The sequence below is a fragment of the Lutra lutra genome, chromosome 1, assembly GCF_902655055.1.
Source record: "Lutra lutra chromosome 1, mLutLut1.2, whole genome shotgun sequence".
NCBI lineage: Eukaryota > Metazoa > Chordata > Mammalia > Carnivora > Mustelidae > Lutra > Lutra lutra.
Genome location: NC_062278.1, coordinates 120,251,037 through 120,272,546, shown reverse-complemented (window position 1 = coordinate 120,272,546; position 21,510 = coordinate 120,251,037). Strand labels below are relative to the sequence as shown.

At 40.1% G+C, this 21,510-nt stretch overlaps 1 protein-coding gene across 5 annotated transcripts in view; it reads left to right on the top strand.

Annotated features, from left to right (window-relative positions):
- The window catches only part of IQCG (IQ motif containing G), a 44,429-nt gene that overhangs the window by 21,590 nt on the left and 1,329 nt on the right, over nt 1-21,510 (top strand). For 4 of the 5 annotated variants that reach the window (XM_047734704.1, XM_047734692.1, XM_047734676.1 and 1 more), the window contains 4 exons: nt 8,660-8,821; nt 9,804-9,878; nt 19,856-19,987; nt 20,684-20,785. In XM_047734704.1, the coding sequence (XP_047590660.1) occupies nt 8,660-8,821; nt 9,804-9,878; nt 19,856-19,987; nt 20,684-20,785 (471 nt within the window). The remainder of the gene's footprint in view (nt 1-8,659; nt 8,822-9,803; nt 9,879-19,855; nt 19,988-20,683; nt 20,786-21,510) is intronic. The other variant, XM_047734700.1, reaches the window with a different exon arrangement.

Genomic DNA, 21,510 nt, shown 5'->3' with positions numbered 1-21,510 from the left:
CAGTTAGTTCTTATTCCTGCCGTCGCACTCAGGCATACCACTGACCCCTTCCTACAGGAGACCTTATCTCAGGCAGTCTCTTGTATTCCAGCATCCCAGATGCAAGACTACTCCCAGAAGGGACATTAAGCACATTACAAACCTCTTTATACATGATGGTTAGGTTTGATAATGTCATCTGTATTATATTTCAAGTACAGAGTGGATTTGATGGGCTTTATGGTCATTAGGACCTAACCTGTTATCTCATTTACCTCTGTAAGAAAATGCATCCCAAGTTTTAAGCAATAACCTTAGAAAACAATGCTTGGGATACACTGTAGGCAGTTAGAAATTAGTTCTATTAGGATTTCTAACACACTTAGCAGCTTAGAAAGTTATAAAATAGGGCTTAATGTCAGCTTTTGCCTAGCTATTTGGACAAGTTTATGCTTCAGATCAGGGAGTCTTCATTATTTCTTTCTTTTTTTTTTTTAAGATTTTATTTATTTGACACAGAGAGAGATCAGAAGTAGGCAGAGAGGCAGGCAGAGAGAGAGGAGGAAGCAGGGTCCCCGAGGAGCAGAGAGCCCGATGTGGGGCTCGATCCCAGGACCCCAGGATCATGACCTGAGCCGAAGGCAGAGGCTTTAACCCACTGAGCCACCCAGGCGCCCCTTCATTATTTCTTATATAGAAGTTAGAAGACTTTTTTTTTTTAACTCTTTTTTTTTTTTAAAGATTTTATTTATTTGTTTGACACAGAGAGATCACAAGTAGGCAGAGGCAGGCAGAGAAGAATGAGAGGGAAGCAAGCTCCCCGCCAAGCAGAGAGCCCGATGCAGGACTCGATCCCAGGACCCTGAGATCATGACCTGAGCTGAAGGCAGCAGCTTAACCCACTGAGCCACCCAGGCGCCCAGGAAGTTAGAAGTCTTAAAAAAAAAGATTTTATTAAGACTGAGAGAGCATGAACAGGGAGAGTGGCAGAGGGAGACTTCCGCTGAGCAGAGAGCAAAATGCAGGTCTTGACCCAAGACCCTGGGATCATGACCTAAGCCAAAGGCAGGCACTTAACCAACTGAGCCACCCAGGTGCCCCAGCCAGTATGTTTTCAGATAGTTTTAAAGTTCCATTTGGTTGCACTCCTCCTACTAGAATTCCAATTATCCCTATTTAGACTTTTTGATAATGACCTTTAGGTCTCTCTGTTTCTTAAAAAAAATTTTCTCTTTGTTCATGTGATTGAATAATCTCTGTTTGTCTGTCTTCAATTTCACTGACTTACCATCATCTCCATTCTACTATTAAGCCCTTCTAGTACTTTTTTTTGTTTTAAAATTTAGAAAATTAGTTTTAGAATTTCCATTTAGTTCTTTTTTTATAGTTCTATTTCTCTGCTGAGGTTTCTTGTTTTTTATTTATTATGAGCATATTGCTCTTTACTGAGCTTTGTTTAAAATCCTTATCTATTGGGATGCCTGACTGGCTCAGAGCCTACCAACAAGGTTGTGAGTTCAAGCCCCACGTTGGATATAGATCTCACTTAAAAAGAAAATCTTAAAAAAAAAATCCTTGTCTGCTAATTCCAACCTTTGCCATCTTAAGGTTAATCTCCCTTGAGAATGGTTCATAGTTTTCTTTTTCTTCAATATGGAGTCATTTTGGAATATGTCCTGGACAGTGTGAATATTATGTTGTAGAGGCTCTGCATTCTGTTCTATCCCCCAAAGTGTACTGACATTTTTGTTTTAGTGGTCAGTTAACTCCATTAAATTAAAACTAAAAACTCTCACCGACATTGGGCAGTAGATCACCTCAGTTCATTTCCTTTTCTCCTTAGCAAGGCTGCCTGTGTTCTTCCTGGCACCAGTGTGCCTCAGGAGTGAGCCAAAGATTTGCACAGAATTTATACAACAAATGTGAAGCTTTTTCTCTCCTTTTCAGCATTATTGAAAACTATTTGGCTGTAGATGTCCAAAAATCTGTTTTCTGGTTCTTCAGTCTGAAAAGACTGCGATGTTTTGAATGAGGGTTCTCACTGCTTTACACAATCCACTGCTACCCTCCACTCTGTAGTGCCAACTATGGTCTAATCGAGGTCATGGAAAGTTGGAAACTCAGCACATGCTGCACCTCTCTTACAGGTGTCTCCTCCTTCCAGACTCTGCCTGATTTTGTACACTCCAATGTTTTTATGTAATTGCCTTTTGTATTGAGCCCAGAGTTTATAGTTACTAGCGGCGTGAGGGTCATACTGGTAGGAACTTATTGGCAATAGTGAAACTTGAACTTCTAAATATTCAGTTAGGAGACAGAACTTGGGATTTATAAGGAACTAGAAGAAGGCCAGTTTATAGCTGCTAAAGTTTGGAGAGAAAGGGAGAGGATAACATAGATGAACTTAGAATGGGAGATGGCAACAAATTATGGAGGGCCTTGTAAGCCACGCTCCTCTGGCAAACACCATTAATAGGTGTCCTGTACATGGGGGAGGCTCATCATGTAAGACATCTGCCTTGTCGCTGGGGGTCAGGGTTTGGACCATGTTGAAGTTCTGGGTCTGTAATCTTTGTTGTTGTGTTTCTTAGGGCTATACCTAATCTGCTGCAGACCTGTGGCTTTAGGTTGACCAGGAGTTTCTTTAAGCAATAACCCTTACCTCATCCTGCTGCCTCTAGAACATACCATAAACCTTTCCAGTGCTGGAGCTGCCACTGAGGTATTTAGCATTGAGGAGATATTCTCAAAACAGAATGCCATGGAGGATTTATTTTTCTCCTGGGCCTAGGGTTTCTCATTTCCCTTAAATTTATATATTTATGTAAATATATAAGAATATATAATTATATATAATTTATAACGTATATATTATATAGTATTTATTTACAATTATATATAAATACATGTATGTACATACATATATTACATATATATACACATTCCTTCAAGGAGATATTATATATATCAGTGCTTGGGATACACTGTAGGCAGTTAGAAATTAGTTCTATTAGGATTTCTAACACACTTAGCAGTTTAGTAAGTTATATATATATACATATATGTATGTATATGTGTGTCTATACACACACACACACACACACACACACACACATATATATATCTTCAAGGAGAAGGTTGGCTGATAAAGAAGAGTCCTTCACTTACTTCAGCTTTGCCCTGATTATTGAGGTTAAATGTAGTAACAGTGAAGGATATGAACCCACTCCCAACTCATTTTGACTGGTTACAGAAGGAGCCAAAGAGCACAAAGCTGGATGCCCTGTAACTCTATAAAGCTTCTTAGATCCAGATTCACATGAATGTCTAGACTGGGTGGCCCAAAGCCAATGGTAGCACCACTAATTCCTCAGCTTTTTGTTCTTTATTCAGTAATTGCATTGCCATCCATGGTCACTGACTATACTTTGGAAAGCTCAGTGCTATGCAGAAGCTTTGCATCATATTTTATTTTTTTTTAAAGATTTATTTATTTGAGAGAGAGAGTACGTGCTCTTGGGGTGAGGGCAGAGGCAGAGGGAGAGAGAGAATCTCAAGCAGACTCCCTGCTGAGTGCAGGGTCTGACTCCGGGGCTCAATCTCATGACCCTGAGATCATGACCTGAGCTGGAAATCAAGAGTTGGACACTTAACAGACTGAGCCACCCAGGCACCCCTGCTTCTTATTTTAAAACAGGCCTGAACTACTCCATCCTCCAAACCATACTTTGGTTTTTCTCTGGCCACACTATTACTAACTTTTGCATGTTACCCAGTTCTTTTCTTCACTTAGCCTCTCAGCTTTTTGTACTCTGTGATGACACTAATTTCCTTTTTGGGGGGACTGGAGATAGAGTTGAGTACCTAAGACAACAGGTTGAGCTGACTCTGATGAACTTTAGGCTCCAAAATGGGTTAAAGAAGTAAATGAAGATATAGAAGGCATGTTTGCTAATTTGCAAGCAACTCAAAGCCGGTATATGATAAGCAATAGACATCAGAGTTCAAAAGCCTGTTATTAGAGCTCCGAATTGACTCCAAGAGGAGGCAAAGTGAAATGAAAGGTCTCATTTTGTTTAGAAGACTCTTGTAAGTTGAGAATTGTAAAGACCTAACCTGTCTTCAATAGTTTCATTAGAGGCTTAGCCAGGTTTTAACATGAATCCCTGAGGTTAGGGTCTTATCACTTTTTGTGGTAGTAACAGCATTTTTTCTTTTAAAAAAGGATTTTATTTATTTATTTAAGAGAGATAGAAAGAGAGAGAGTGGGAACACAAGTTGGGGGAGGGGCAGAGGGCAAGCAGATTCCCCACTGAGCGGGAAGCCCCATACCAGGACCCTGAAATCATGACCTGAACCAAAGCGAGACGCTCCATGGACTGAGCTGCCCAGGCAGCCCCATAGTAACAGCATTTTTTAAAAAAAGATTTTATTTATTTACTTGATAGAGAGAGATCACAAGTAGGCAGAGAGGCAGGCAGAGAGAGAGGGGGAAGCAGGCACCCCCCTGAGCAGAGAGGCCAATGCGGGGCTCCATCCCAGGACCCTGAGACCATGACCTGAGCCGAAGGCAGAGGCTTCACCTACTGAGCCACCCAGGCGCCCCAGTAACAGCATTTTTAAAAGCTGTCTGCCTTCCCATCATCTGTAGACTTCGCAGAGTCTCGCTTTTACAGTGCTGCTTCTACTGGATTGTCCTCAGAAGCCTGACAATCATGACCAGTCTTGTGAAAAACATCTGAAGTGCTTCCTCTTTGTTTTGATTACTGCAGTTTGTAGCACTCTATAGTGTTTATACAACAGGGAAAAAAAAATACTTCCTTGTCCTCTGTTGTAGTTAGACATGTATAATATTGTGTATAGTATTAGGCATTACATTTAAAAGAGTTTACTTAGAGGAGATCAGTCAAGACAGTGAGGTGTACGGAAACTTTATCACAGAAGGGAGGAGGAAATTGGTACAATTGGAAAGGGAATTGTTCAAATGGAAATGAAGGAATGGGTGGAATTGGAGCCTGAAACTTTAGAAGTCTGGATCTGTTTCATCTGCATCTTAGAATGGGGGACTGTGTAGTTCAGAGTTTATTCAGAGAGTATTCTAGAAGCTGTCACTATTAGTCAATGACAACTACAGATGTTAATACAGAATTGTATTTTTTCCTGTGGCTTTTGCCACTTAAATAGACCACATTCCCATTTTCCTTTTTCCCTCCAACCAAACCCTCATCTCTACTTTGTGTTCAACTATGAAAACAGACACCATCATTAAAATCCTTTGGCTCAAACTTTTGTGGCAGCCGTTGGAGCCTTATTAACTGTAATTGGTTGGCTGCTTGTTTCCATTACTAAATTGTGCTCCTCTGAATTCAAATAACGAGTACAGATCTGAAGACAGTTTGGTGATTTGTAAGTCAAGTTTGGTCTGCTTGTGATCTCTCTCTGTCAAATAATAAATAAAATAAATAAATAAATAAATAAAATCTTTTTTTTTTTTAAAAATGCTGTTGCCATGGAGACGCCTGGGCAGCTCAGTCGGGAAATTGTAGACCAATGTTTTAAGACCTTATTAGGTTACATAACGTAATATCTTTTTCTTGCCAGAGGTGGAAACTCATAGAGTTTTAAGTCTGCATTTATGATCTTCATATTTTTACTCCAAAAGACTCAATATTTGGTTTGATAAAGAAAACTGACCAGAACATTTTCTTGAGTCTTTGAAAGTGTTGATGCTATTTAATGAATACCTAACTGTTCAACACCGTTAGATTCTGTGAGAAACAAAACTGCAGTTATTTATATGGGCTGAGGTTTTCTAGAAAAGGTTTTCTGGGGTTAAGTGGTATATAAGCAGGGCGTCAAAGAAAGACTACATGGTTAGATAGGTATAAATATTCCAGCCGATGAGGAAGTGAAGTTGTTACATTTCGCTCTAACTCAAGTCTTCCTAGAAATCCAGACTTTATCACTGACCACCATCCAGCTTGAATCAAAAGAAAGGAGGGAAGCAAAATGGAAAGAGATGGGAAAAGGAAAGAGTGTAGAAAGAAGGGGAAAAGTGAGCCAAAAAAGACCTTTCTTAAAATGCATTTAATGAACATTTATTGAGTAGCTAAGTTGTGCAAGACACTGGCAGGATTTTACAATTGAGAAAGGTCTTAGGTTAAGTAAATTGCCCACAATCCTACAGTTTTTAAGAGGTTAAGAAGTACTGCGATGTGTTAGCCAGCTGGACTGGTAACATGTTCTCAGCCAGAGATACTCATCTCCTTGGAGGGCTCTGGTACTGGCAGAACAACTGAATAATTGGAATGATTTCATAGAGTTACACCAAGAAGTCAGACAAAGTGAGTTGAAGAAAGTCTGACTAAGTTTAGGGGCCTATGATCCTTTAAACCGTATTTGCTTTTCATTGTGGATAATCCTGAAGGATTTCTGCTGTTTCTTCTAATGCTTAGAACTAACTCCACCCAGCTTACACGGCAGAACTAAAGTTGGTTGGTATTTAGAGAAACGGAGATCTCTGACTAAAGCAGTGTGTTTTCATTATTAATTGTGTTTGCTTGTCATGCTGTCAGCTAACCAATCATCTCTCTGTGAAATTACTCCTGCTGCGTCTGTTCTTCTCAAACGGTCAGATGTTATCTCCCCGACTAAAACCCTTCTGAGGCTTCCCATGGCCCTTGGATTACAATTCAAACTCCATACTAGTGCCTCGGAGGGCCTACATGATCCATCCTACCTCCCTCTCCAGCCTCATCTTGTCCCACTCTCAACCCTCGCTGGGATAGTCTCCAGAGTTTTCTTTCAGTTCCTGGAATGTATCCAGGTTTTTGTGGCTTCAGGACTTGGGTACTTATTTTTTCTCTTTCTTAGACTCCTCCTTGATCCCACTTTTCATGTGACATCCATACTTAACCCTTCAGGTATCAGATTTAACATTCCCTTCTCAGAGAATCCTTCATAGACTACCTGATCTAATGTGGGCCTCCCTTGTTACTCTCTCCCATGGCTTGTTGTCCTATTCTTTAAGAGTGTTTTGTGCCTTTAAAAAAGTTTGCTTTCTTTTTTAAAATTTTATTTACTTAGTTAATTTTTTAAAAGATTTATCTTATTTGAGAGAGAGAGAGCAAGTGGGCAGAAGGACAGAGGGAGGGAGAATCCTGAAGCAGGCTTTCTGTTGAGCAGAGAGCCCAACATGGGGCTCCCTCTCACAACCCTGAGATCATGACCTAGCTGAAATCAAGCGTCAAATGCCCAACTGTCTGAGCCACCCATGCACCCCTTAAGATTTTATTTTTAAGTAATCTCTACACCCAACGTGGGCTCGAACTCATTACCCTGAGATCAAGAGGTGCACATTCCACCAACTGAGCCAGACAGGTGCCTCAAAAAGTTTGTTTTATTTTAATCACATCTCTATCACTAGACTGTAAGCTCTATGAGGGCAAAGACCACGTCTATTAGGTCTCCACTATTTAGCTTAGTATGGTACTGAATGAATAGTTTTTTTTTTTTTTTAAAGATTTTTATTTATTTATTTATTTGACAGACAGAGATCACAAGTAGGCAGAGAGGCAGGCAGAGAGAGAGGAAGGGAAGCAGGCTCCCTGCTGAGCAGAGAGCCCTATGCGGGACTCGATCCCAGGATCCTGAGATCATGACCTGAGCCGAAGGCAGCGGCCCAACCCACTGAGCCACCCAGGTGCCCTGAATGAATAGTTTTTAAATGAATATTGAAACCTGAAAATTGCCAAGCACTTTGGGACCTGCAAAGAGTTTTTACACATTCTTAATTAACTCCTTATAATCACTTGCTGAGATATTCCAGACAGGGCAGATATTAATGTTTTTATTTTATAGCAGGTAAAACGTGCAGAGTTTAACTGACTTGGCCAGGTTGACACAGCTATTGGGGGCTTGGGTGAGAAGACAGGTCTTTGATTATTTAGAGCAGTGCTCTTTCTACCAAAATGAGATGGTAATGAGAAATCTTTGTGTATACAGACTATCCAAATAGGAAAAAAAATCTCCCATTCCTGATGCTTAGAACTACTTAGCCTTCGTTTTCATGTATACTATCCATGATTATTGACTAACTTTCCTGTAGTGCAATAATAGTAAAATAGATCCATTTTCTTGTTGATTTATAGATACAAAAGGTAGGCTTTAGCCACTGGCTGAACTGAATGGAGGTAGAATTTTTTTTTACTTTATTATTTTTTAAATGATTTATTTATTTTTATTTATTTTATTAAAAGATTTTATTTATTTGACAGAGAGAGAAATCACAAGTAGGCAGAGAGGCAGGCAGAGAGAGAGAGAGAAGGAAGCAGGGAGCCCAATATGGGGCTCGATCCCAGGACCCTGAGATCATGGTCTGAGCCGAAGGCAGATGCTTAACCCATTGAGCCACCCAGGTGCCCCTGATTTATTTATTTGAGAGAGAGAGAGAGAGAGAGAGAGGCTGGGGGGAGGGACAGTGGGTAAGGGAGGGGGAGAGAGAGAGAGAGAATCTCAAGCAGATTCCCTACTGAGCAGAGAGAGCCCAATGCCAGGCTCCATCTTATGACCCTGAGAACATGACCTGAGCCGAAATCAAGAGTTGAATGCCCAAGGAACTGAGCCACCCAGGCACCCCCTCCATGTGTTTTAATTTAGAAACTTGGTCTTACCTCTACAGAGTCGGAATGAATATATTGCTCACCTCAGGGACCAGTTGCAAGAGATGAAGGCAAAAACCAACATGGAAAATCGCTATATGAAGAAAAACACTGAGCTGCAGATCTCCCAGACCCAGAAGAAATGTAACAGAACTGAGGAGCTTTTGCTGGAAGAGATAGAGGTAATCACTGCTGCCTGAGGAATGAACACATTCGAGCTGTCACTCTTCATATTGCTTCAGCTAACAGAGGAGGAAGGAGAGGGAGAGTATCTTGATCTTTGCTCCATCTCTCCTGCAGCTCTCACATTTGAGACTAGAAGTAAAAACAGAATGAGGTCTTGTGTATTTGCAGGCAGAGATTCTGATGGGCTGTAGCCAACATCCACTGTTTTTTTTGTGACGACTTTGAAAATCAGTTGTACTTTCTTCCCTTGGTCACTTTATCCTTATTTTATAAAACCACTTGCCATTTCTCCTGGTAATGTGGGCAAAACAAGATGCTTATTAAGTGTGGGTTTTTGCTGCTGCCCAGCTGGTACCTTTTAATCCCTCCATTAAGAAATATAAAATCAAGAGAGCTGAATTTCATTCAAACCTAAATTTATAAAGCTGGAAAGTCACCATGGAAAATAGTAGGAGAAACAAGGGGCAGACCCTCACTAGAAAAGGAAGGCTCCAATGGCTAAATGAACAGTAGGTAGGTGGGAAGGAACAAACATGTCATCCCTGGGGAGGAGGACTGCTTTCTCTGGGCCCCCACTTATTTGAAAGCTTACTCCTCTGGGTTAGTCAGACAACCCTGACTATAAACTTCACTTGCATTCTGGAATTTCCTTTCCTAGGCCTAAGAACCTTGTGCCCTTGAAGCATGGTTTCTCTCCTTCAATTGATATCACTTTATCCAGGCAAGTGGATCATGGTCCTTTTGTCCTGGGCACTGGCATGTGTCCCCTACAATGCCTGGCACATGGCCTAGTGACGTTTGTGAACATGAACTGGGTTGAAGGGAATGATTTCCCAGCCCTAGAGCAATATGGCAGGATTCTTGGGATCTCAGCTGGTAAAGAAAATTGAGATCTGGCCACAGATCTCTAATCTTGAGAATTTCTCATTCCGAACCCTGCTGGCAAGATTTCCTGATACTGGTTTATTGTTGTCACAGAAACTGAGGTTGAAAACTGAAGAAGAGAACAGGATTCATCTGGAGATTGAAACGTTCCTTAGAAAAGAGCAGCAGGTGGGTCCCCAAAACTTTTCCATGCTCTGATGGGTTTGTGTTCCACTTACAAAATATGTATTTCTTTTTTTTTTTTTAAAGATTTTATTTATTTATTTGACAGAGAGAGATCACAAGTAGACGGAGAGGCAGGCAGAGAGAGAGAGAGAGAGGGAAGCAGGCTCCCCGCTGAGCAGAGAGCCCGATGCGGGACTCGATTCCAGGACTCTGAGATCATGACCCGAGCCGAAGGCAGCGGCTTAACCCACTGAGCCACCCAGGTGCCCAGCTGAGTGGAGTTTTAAAAAAATATCCCTGTTGGATGAATAAGGAAAAAATTTCTAGCTTAGAATTCAGTTTACCTATGAGAAAGCTAATAAATTTTCAGTAAACAGTTCCAAATTTGTGGCTAAAGAAAATAATTTATACCTGCTATCTCACAGGGTTTTACTAAAACCAAAATCTGGGAGGCTATTAGGAATGGGATTTTATACCCAGGCAGTTTAGGGATTAGGTACCATGTTCCTTGTTCAGTGTTAGATGCCTAGTTAGCACATGTTTAATAACAATCCAATGAGTTAGTTGGTGGGTGAATGGATAATGGATGGATGAAGTCAGTGTTTCCCAGATCGTCAGCCCAATAACACAAGCAATACATAAATATTTTTCAATGAAAAATTTGAGACAGCACAGAAGGATACAGATTTTGAAAAGAAAGAGTGAAAGCTCTTATAATCACCCCAAATTACTCCAGTAGTTCTTCCACATCTTTTTCTTGATATACATACTGGTTTATGTACCCAAATACTTATATTTTTAGTATTTATCTGTCCATCTATTTATTTATGTTAATATTTCTGACATAAATAGGATCATACCACATAAATTGTTCCAGACTCTTTTTTTTAAAATATACTTTGTCTTACTGTTTCCAATAGCAATACAACTGCTATATAATATCCCATTGAGGGGTAGACCAAAATTTAGTTAGCCATTCTTCTGCCACTGGACATTCAGGTTGTTTCCAATTTTGCTAGTATAACAATGCTAAACATTCTTAGCTATGTCTGTAAATGCATGGTATGTGGAAAGTCTATTCATTTTTGCATATTACTGTAGATGCCTTATGCGCTCTCATATTAGTTTTAATGTTTTTCAGTTAATTCATTTAGATTTGCTATCTAGAAAATCTTTTTGACTGCAGACAATTTTAGTTTTTGTTATTTGTACGTCTGTTTCCATTTTGTGGCTTATTGTATAGCTTGAGTGTCAAGTGTAATGTTGACTAGTAGTAGTGATAATGGGGCACCATTGTTCTGTTTTTGGTTTTAGTGGTATTTCAGTCAGTATTACACATGAATTCATAGTCTAGCCCAGGTTCTCATGTGCAGGTTACGGCATTCATCCGGAAATAATGGGACGCTGAAACTCATAATAGGAATATCTCGATGGATTCAGAAGTAATTGATAATATTCAACTCCCAAGTAACTCTGAGCCTCCCTTCCCAGTGGAAGTAGTATGCCTTTGCGGGTCTGAGGAGATTAGTCTTACTTTCTGTGAAAATGCCATAGTAATAACTTCATCAAAGTCAGATGCTCACTCTCAACACCCAGCACAATCACTCCTCTTGTCCCTGGACCCATCACTAGAGTCAAATCTCAGCAAGTTTCAGGGTACAGGTAATTCAGATATCTATAATTCAGAGGGAAATAGCTTATAAACCTAAAGAATTACAAGACTTTGCTTGTAATTGGGAGACATGTGTGGGAATGGATTCTAAGGGTGTTAGACCAACGAAGGTGGGATGTAATGCTAGACTGAGTCATGTTCATTGATATGGACATACTTACTGGAGATTCTGGATCCCATGTGATAGCTTGTGAAGCTGGAGGGGACTCTAACGGTTCACTTGAAACTGGACTCAGCGACTCGGCAGGGGCCCACATTTAATGAGGTGAGAGCCACAGCTTCCCTACTAGGATTTGGTGGAGAGAATCTAAAGATTTAGGGAAATGGGAATATCAGAGTGAATTTGTGTGACCTACAGATCTGCTGCTGAACACCTACATGTAATGAGTTTGTGTGAGACATTTCTTCCCGGAGGACACTCCCATACTAAGACATTGAGAAATTTGTTCGTGAGGGGAGCACTCACATCCTCAAAAAGGTCTTTGGTTGCTTTCCTAGGTAGGCCAGGTGAGATCATGGGTAACATCATAATTGAAATGGCTTCCCTGCTTTCAGTGGTGATGATGGGATCCTGCAGAGCCAGAGGACATGAGGCAGCACTTAACTGCCAAAGAAAGGTGAACACATTTACCATGAAGGACAGAAGGGATGTACCAGAAATCAGAATGCCTTTGCTCTTAGTGATATTTGACAATGGCTAATTAATCATGGTACCCCTATGAACAAAATTAATGAGCAGCCTGATAATTACTTGATGTATGTATCAGAAGAAAGTCCAGGTCTAGGAGCCAAAACCACAATGAAGAGTCATGGTTTCTCCTCCAATTTCCAGAACTAAATCAATTCAAAGACCAAATCCCCTTAACTGCAAGGGCCAGGCCCCCTGAGGATGAACTCTACAGCATTATGGCAGGTATATACTGTGAATCTTCCCCTAAGCCTACTCAAAGGGACCTGTGGCTATTTATTAGAGTTACTATACACTGGAAAACAGAAAATATCCAGACTCTTTCAGATTACTAAACATTGGCTCTGATTTGATATTAATTCCTAGGGACCTGAAATAATACCGTGGTCGTCCCTACTCAAAATGAGGGATTATAGTGCTCAGGTGATTGGCGGATCTGCTTTACTCCAGGCCCACTTGTTTTGTGGATCCACCCTGTAGTTATTTCCCATTACTGAACATAGAATTGGAATAGACATACTCGGCAACAGACAGAATTTCCACATTGGTGTTCTGATTTATGGAGTGAGGGCCATTATGGTAGTAAGGACCAAGTAGAAGTCTCTGGAACTTCCCCTTCCTACCAACATAGTAAATCATAAGCAGATGCTGCACCCCTACTGCAAAGGCAGAGATCAGTGCCAACAAAAAATAAAGCAGCAGAGGTAGTGATACTTAACCACATCCCCATTTAGCTAAGCAGTGTGTCCTGTTGAGTTGAATGATCTTGGATAATGACTGTGGACTATTGTAAATGCAATCAGGTGATGACTCCAATTGCAGCTACAGTTCCAGGTGTAGTATCTTGACTGGAGAAATTCTTCAGAGGCCACTGGCAATCAGTAGGCAGCTGACCAAAACCTGTGTCTCCAACCCAGTTTGGAAGAACCTCCAGAAGCAGTTAGGTTTTACCTGGCAGGGTCAACCGTACATCCTCACAGGCTCACATCAGGGCTGTGTCCCTTCTGTTCTTTCTGCCATAATATGGTCTGCAGAGATCTTGCCTGCTTTGACTTTCTACAAAACATTGTAGTAGTCCCCTTGCTAATTCTATCTGCTGAACAGGACAAAGCAAGGACTTTGGGTGCCTTAGTAGGACTTAGGAATGAGAAGGTGGGACAGAAGCTACTTTTGGTACAGTTTTGAATCACTGTTCAGTTAGGTGACAGAGAACACAACAGTTCGGGGCGCCTGGGTGGCTCGGTGGGTTGGGCCGCTGCCTTCGGCTCAGGTCATGATCCCAGGTCCTGGGTTCAAGCCCCGCATCGGGCTTTCTGCTCGGCAGGGAGCCTGCTTTCTCCTCTCTCTCTGCCTGCCTCTCTGCCTACTTGTGATTTCTCTCTGTCAAATAAATAAATAAAATCTTAAAAAAACAAAACAAAACAAAACAAAAAAACACAACAGTTCTTTCAGCAGGGAATGTTTAGCAAAAGAATCATTAACTGAGAGTAAGGGATTGGCTACAAAGAAAGGATAAAAGAGAACTCTAAAGAAACACCGTAGGGTCAAAAGGATGGTGTCCAAGGAAGGGAGGAACAGAGATGTTTGCTTCATTGCCCTGGGTCAGAGCAGGTTCATAGGTAGTGGGATAAAGTGGACAAACTGGGAATGGTGGGTTCTTTGGTAAGCAAGAATCCTCCTGTTATGTCAGCAAATCTTGTTGGTGAATAAGTGGCAGCAGTGTCCCACACACATGCCACTGTCAGCCCTGTGCCCCAGGAACAAAAGAGGAAGGACTCGAACAAAGGAGAGACGCTCTCCTGTCATGTCCCTTTAGCGCCCTCTACTGACAAGGCTTATCACTGGGCCAGGTGGCAAAAGAACCAAGTTAGAGCAAGCATCCTGGTTGACAAAGTTGGCCCGTGAGGGATGCATTTAGAGTTGAGAGGCAATACATTGATAACCAGCACAAATGGGGGTTGTATGAGGTTTACTCCATAGGTTTACGGTAGATAAACTTTTATCAAGTTAAATAAGTTTCCTTTCGGTCTTGCTGAGTTTTTTGTTTTTTGTTTTTCGTTTTTAATCTGGAATGAGCTTTGATGTTTTATGAGATAGATTTTTTCCATCCATTGAGATATGGGCTTTTTCTTCTTTAATATGCTAATAAAATAAAATAGAGTAATGATTTATTGATGAATCATCTTTAAATTCTTGGGATAAACCCTGCTTGTTCATAATACATTATTCTTTTAACAGACTGCTAGATTGATTTATAGATTTTTATTTTGTATTTATATATTCCATAAACAAGTTTAACCTATAGATTTATTTTTTAGTGTTCTTTGTATTGTAACAATTATGGTAGCTTAGCAGCTTGAGTTGGGAGGCTTTCCGTCCTTTTATGCTCTGTAAAAATACCAATAGAACAAATAGATTATTATCTGTTCCTTGAAACTTTACTAAAATTTAGTCATGGACAATCTTGTTGGAGTACCATTTTCAAGGGGAGATGGTTAGCTACCTTTTCAATTTTTTAAATGTTTATTGATGTCCTCACTTAAATAATCTTTTTGAGTCATTTTTGGTAATTTCTTCCTAGAAAGAACTCATTTCATCTAAAACATTCATTTCAAATTTGTTAGTATAAAGATGTGCTCCACAGTCTCTCACAACTTAAAAGTTCCTTTATTTATGTAGTTATTTTCATCTTTATTTTATTTTATTTTTAAAAGATTTTATTTATTTATTTGATGGAGGGATTGAGAGAGAGCACAAGCAGGCAGAGCAGAAGGCAGAGGGAGAGGGGGGAAGCAGCCCCCTGCTGAGCAGGGAGCCCAACTCGGGGCTTGATCCCAGGACCCTAGGATTATGACCAGAGCCAAAGGCAGCAGCCTGACTGAGCCACCCAGGGGCCCCTCATCTTTATTTAAAAAAATTTGTGTCTTCTCTCCCTTTTTCTTGCTTAAATGATTTGTCAAAGTTTTGACCATTTTATTGGTCTTTGCAAAAACCATCTTATGGCTTTATTGAGCAAATACTTTGTTTTTCATTTTCACATTGGTTTTCGCTTCAATTTTGAGTAACTATTTATTTATTTTTTTTAAAGATTTTATTTTTTATTTGACAGACAGAGATCACAGGTAGGCAGAGAGACAGGCAGAGAGAGATGGGGAAGCAGGCTCCCTGCCGAGCAGAGAGCCCGATGCGGGGCTCGATCCCAGGACTCTGGGACCATGACCCGAGCCAAAGGCAGAGGCTTTAACCCACTGAGCCACCCAGGCACCCCTTGAGTAATTATTTTCTTATACTTCCTTTGAGCTTATGTTGTTAATCTTTGTCTAGTTTTTTAAATGCTTTGTTCATTGACTTTTGAATTTTATTATTTTCTACTATATGCATGTAACCCAACATATTTTTCTGGGTACTGTTTGGCTGCAGTATACAGGTTTTGATACATAATGCTTAAGTTATCATCCCTTTTTTTTTATTTTAAAGATTTTTATTTATTTATTTAGAGCTAGAGCAGGAGAGAGTGTACAAGTGAACACAAGCAGAGGGAAGGGCAGAGAGGGGGAAACTGGCTCCCCGCTGAGCAGGGACCCTGATGTGGGGCTTGATCCCAGGACCGTGAGATCACAACCTGAGCCGAAGGCAGACGCTTAACCGACTGAGCCACCCAGGTGCCCTTAAAAGTGTATTTCTTAAATGTCCAGGTAGCTGGAGTTGGAGAAGAAATGTGTAGGCTTTCTATTGCTGACAACGCTTTGATGTCTACACTGTCTTCCATTGTGGTGTCGTCATGTGAAATGTAAGACATGCCTGTTGGCATTTGTTGAGCCCTCATTTGGGCTTCATATATGCTCAGATTATGTGAATATTCCATGGGTATTTGAGAAGAATTTGTATTCTCTGTTAGGTACAAATCTGTACAAATGTGTAATAGTCTGGGGCGCCTGGGTGGCTCAGTTGGTTGAGTGTCTGCCTTCGGATCAGGTCATGATCTCTGGGTTCTAGGATCAAGGCCCATGTCGGGCTCCCTGCTCGGCAGGGAGTCTGCTTCTGCTCCGCTCTCCCCTGGCTCATACTCTCTCTTGCTTGCTGTCTCTCAAATAAATACATATTTTTTGAAAAAAGGTCTAATAGTCTGTCAGATTCTTCATGTTATTTATTTTGATCTACCTGAGCTGTTAATTTCAGAGAAGTATGAGAGCCTCCCAAGCTGATTTTGAATCTAATTTCTTATATTTCTAATAATTTTTCCTTTATATATTCTAAAATGGCATTAGAATATAAAACTTCATAACTACAATATCTTTTTTAATAGAACATGCCTTTTCTCAGGATAAAATATCCCTTTTTGTCTCATTTAATTATTTTTGGCTTGAATTCTGTTTTGCCAGATACTACTTGCCAAACCTGCTTTCTTTTTGCTGTGATTATATTGTTTTAGCTGTGATTTTTATAAATGGTTCATAGATTGACTTTTTTTTTTAAATTGGAGACTCTTTATTTTGATAGGGAAATTTTTTTTAAAAGATTTTATTTATTTATTTGACAGAGATCACAAGTAGGCAGAGAGGCAGGCAGAGAGAGAGAGGGGAAGGGAAGCAGGCTCCCCGCTGAGCAGAGAGCCCAACGTGGGGCTCAATCCCAGGACCCTGGGATCATGACCTGAGCCAAAGGTAGAGGCTTTAACCCACTGAGCCACCCAGGCGCCCCTATTTTGATATGGAAAATTACCTTAGTTTATTTTTATTGTGGTTTTTAATTTATTTGTATTTACTTTTTTCATCTTATTTTATATTTCTTGCTTTTCAAGCTTCTTGGTGTTTCTTTCCTTCTTCTGTTGGATTGATGGAATTTTTATTGTTTGATTTTTTTTTCTTAGTTAATTGTTTTAAAGATTTTGTCAGAGAGAGAGAGAGAGAGAGAACAAGCAGGGGGAGCGGGAGGCACACGGACAAGCAGGCTCCCTCCCTGCTGAGCAGGGATCCTGACCTGAGCCGAAGGCAGATGCTTAACTGACTGAGCCACCCAGGTGTCCCATATTGTTTGGTTTCTTGCTGTCTAGTGCAAACTCATCATTTGCATACCACTTTCTTAGTTTTGTAATATCAGCACACCACCTGTGTTATTATTTTGAATATACTCACTTCAACAAAATTTAATTTTTATATTATTATTGTAAAAGAAAAACCAGTATCATTTGCCATAAATAGAAATTAATATATCTAGAAGTTCAATAAATATCAAATAATGTTATTACATTTTAGCCAGTTCTTTTTACCTGCCTGGAGACTCTTCTCTTTTTTTTTTAAAAAAAGAAAAAATGTTAACAAGACTTAGAGATGTTAAAGACATGATTGCACCAAACTGATGTGTTCTCTTTATTTTTTTTATTTATTTATTTTTTAAAGATTTTATTTATTTATTTGAGAGAGAGACAGTGAGAGAGAGCATGAGCGAGGAGAAGGTCAGAGGGAGAAGCAGACTCCCCGTGGAGCTGGGAGCCCGATGTGGGACTCGATCCCGGGACTCCGGGATCATGACCTGAGCCGAAGGCAGTCGTCCAACCAACTGAGCCACCCAGGCGTCCCTGATGTGTTCTCTTTAACTTGATCAGAATAATTGATAATAATTAATCATGTTTTTTAAAAATTCCATGTCAATGTACAACCTAAAGACTCCTTTTTTAAAAACTTTTGATTATTTATTGATTGATAATTAAAATAAGCACCATTTATTGAAAGCTCTTTTAGTGCCAGGCACTGTATACATTATATCTATTCTTCATAATATTCCCAGGACATAAGTAGTAATATTCCCATTTTACAAAAGAAGAAACAAAGCCTCAGAGGTATTAATTAACATGTCCAATATATACAGCTAGAAAATGGGAGATTGAAGACTTGAACAGGCCTCTGATAGGCTCTAAAGCTTGTGTTGTTTTCCTTGCGTTATGCTGCTGTTCTTTTTTTTCTTATATTCCACTTGTTTTATTTTTTAAAATTTAAATTCAATTAACATATAATGTGTTATTAGTTTCAGAATTAGAGGCTAAAGACTCCTCTTGAGGTTTCATTCTTGAGGTACATGATCTAGGAGTTTGGAAGTTATGCATTATATTCTTGGAGTGGTAACCCTTCACATTTTAACATATTTATACTTTGTTTAAAGCATATTCTTTATACTTTGTTCTGTACTTTAACATATATATGTATACTCTGTTCATCTTAAGTCTATAGTAATCAATACTTATATCTTCTTGTCTTTATTAAGGCGAAGTTTTACCTCTTCTCTTACTCTCTTACATCCTATGTTGAAATCATTCAGTACGTATTTCCATTTTATAAATGAGGGAACTGAGGCTTAAAGAATTTAAGTTAACATACTTGAGTGCCAGAGCTAGGAGCAAAACCTAGGCATTCTGTCTTCAGAGCCTGTCTGGTTTTTCCAGGAGACATACTGCCTAATTTGGGATTTTAGTTCCAGATTATGGTTTACTTTAAAAAAGTACTTAATGTAGCTTAAATATACATGCTGTCGTTTCTCACATGTACTATCTCTTTCTAAAATGAAATTTTAGATTTCATTGCTAAAATACACTTTCGAGTAACTCTTTTGGAAAGACCAGGTATAGTCTTTCTTTCCTCACATTTTAATGTTAGGTTAGCTAAGTACAGAATCTTAGATTCACATTTATTATTTTCTAGGATTTTGAAGACATTGTACCCTTGTCAATTGGCATCTACTGTTTTTTTTTTTTAAGATTTTATTTATTTATTTGACAGAGATCACAAGTAGGCAGAGAGGCAGGCAGAGAGAGGAGAGAGGAGGAAGCAGGCTCCCTGCTGAGCAGAGAGCCCAATGCGGGGCTCGATCCCAGGACCCTGGGATCATGACCTGAACTGAAGGCAGAGGCTTTAAGCCACTGAGCCACCCAGGCGCCCCGGCATCTACTGTTTGTTTTTTTTTTTTTTTTTTTTTTTAATTTTTCATTTATTTATTTGAGAGAAAGAAAGAGAGCATGAGAAGGGGGAAGGGACAGAAGGATAGGGAGAAGCAGATTCCCTGCTGAACAGGGAGTCTGACGATGCAGGGCTCCATCCCAGGACCCGATAATTACCCAATAATGACCGGAGCCGAAGGCAGACACCCATCCGACTGAACCACCAGGCAGCCCTGGTATTTACTGTTATTAATCAAAGAACTATCTGATGCCATTCCTTATCCTTTAGAATTTTCTACCTACCCTTTATTCCTTTCCAATTTCCCTTATCCAGACCCCTTAGAAGGCCCTCTTCCTTCTGTTTTTAAATTGAGTAATAATATTAAGTATACAAACATTAAGCATATAGTTTGATGAACATTTGCGCGCGCGCGCGCACACACACACACACACACACACACGCACACACTCCCGTAACCACCACCCACATAAAGAACACGTTTACAACATCACAGAGTCTCCCTCGTGTCCCTTCCTGATCCAGTCAAGCAACCCGCCCCTAGAGGTAGCCATGATTCTGCCTTTTTTCACCATAGGGAAATTTTGCTGGTTCTCGAACCTTATATAAATGATTTCATAATAAGGCTTTGTGTCTGATGGAACCACGTTTTAATGTTCTTTCCAAACAGAAACTTGAGGAAAAGCTAGAGTTCTGGATGGAGAAATTTGATAAGGACACGGAAATGAAACAGAATGAACTAAATGCTCTCAAAGCTGCTAAGGCCAGTGACTTAGCACACCTTCAAGAACTTGCGAGGACGGTAAGGAAGCAGTCTCCAGAGTTTAAGGCTGAGCACGCCTGAGGAATGGGCGGTAACTGAGCTACAGTTGCTGCGTGACAAAGTGGAGGTGTGCCTGTAAACCACTGAGCCTCTTCTCCCACGATAATAATGATGACAGCATCCGCGATGAGGACAGTATTAGCCAGTATTAGCGGCATCTGACAAGCCTCCATTGTGCTCATTCTGTCCCAGGCCCTTATTAACATTCCAAAGGACTTACTTCATCCTCACCACCTCTTGAGATAGATACCGTTACTATTTCTACTTTATGGTCTCTGAAGCTAATCTGTAAATTATGAATTTTAAAAGGCTTCTGATTATTGTTTCATCATTGAATAACTGTAAAACTCCCAAATATCTCTTTTAAAAGATGACTGCTATTTGTATGTGTACTTTCTGAGTTTAAAAAACAGTACTTTAAGGTCATTAAGCACACAAATTACTAGTTCATTTTTGTGCAAGATTTTACAGCAAATTTGCTCCAAACTGAAACATTTTTATATAGTTAGTATATGAATATTTATACCACAGGGATCCACTTAGTTTTTCTTTTCGTTGGTTTATCTTTAGGTTTGGCAGGCTTTATTTTCAAATTTTATATTAAAAGTGCAAGGCTGGCTGGCCATACCTTGCCAGGACAGTCTTATAACCTAGGGTCCATGTTTACTTTTACAGATAAGGGAATATGAACAGGTCATCATCGAAGATCGGTTAGAAAAGGAGAAGACCAGGAAGAAGAGAGAACAGGATGACTTGGAATTGAAGAGCATCATAAAGGTAGAAAGCCAGAGTTGGCATCTTTTTTTTTTAAGATTTTATTTTTATTTGAGAGAGAACACAAGAGGGGGTTGGGTCAGAGAGAGAAAGGAGCAGGGAGCCCAAAGCAGGGACCTGATCCTGGGACTCCAGAATCATGACCTGAGCCTAAAGCAGTCACTCACCTGATGGAGCCAGCCAGGTGCCCCACAGTTGGCATCTGAGGGCACGTTCAATTCAATAGCTGACCTAACACTGAGCAACACGAAGTCTCTTTTTCATTTATTATGAAGCATGAAACAGATCGGTAAGGAAGGGTGGCCTTTTGTTATTACTGGAATTTGCCTGTAGTCCTTGGTGCAGGGAGATGGTTCACATAGCAAGGGGCATATCCCTAACTCTTAATCCAGGGGAAAGTGGTGGTCAGCAGGGGAAGCAGGACCTAGCACTTATGCCCGAATGTCAAATTTAAGAATATTATTTATAGTCAGAACAGCTCTTGGAGGAGCTGTTTTTTTAAATTAACTCTATCCCCAATGTACGGCTTGAATCATGGTCCCAAGAACAAGGTCACATGTTCTACCAACTGAGCCAGCCAGACACCCCTGGAGGATCTTCTTAGAATCCTTTTTATCTAAGTTATCCCAGGCTATCTGCTAGGTTCTGACAAGACCTGTTTTCAAAAAAAACGTGGAGGGAATAAATAGAGTTTAGCATGCATGGCGCCTTCCATGCTTCAGACACAC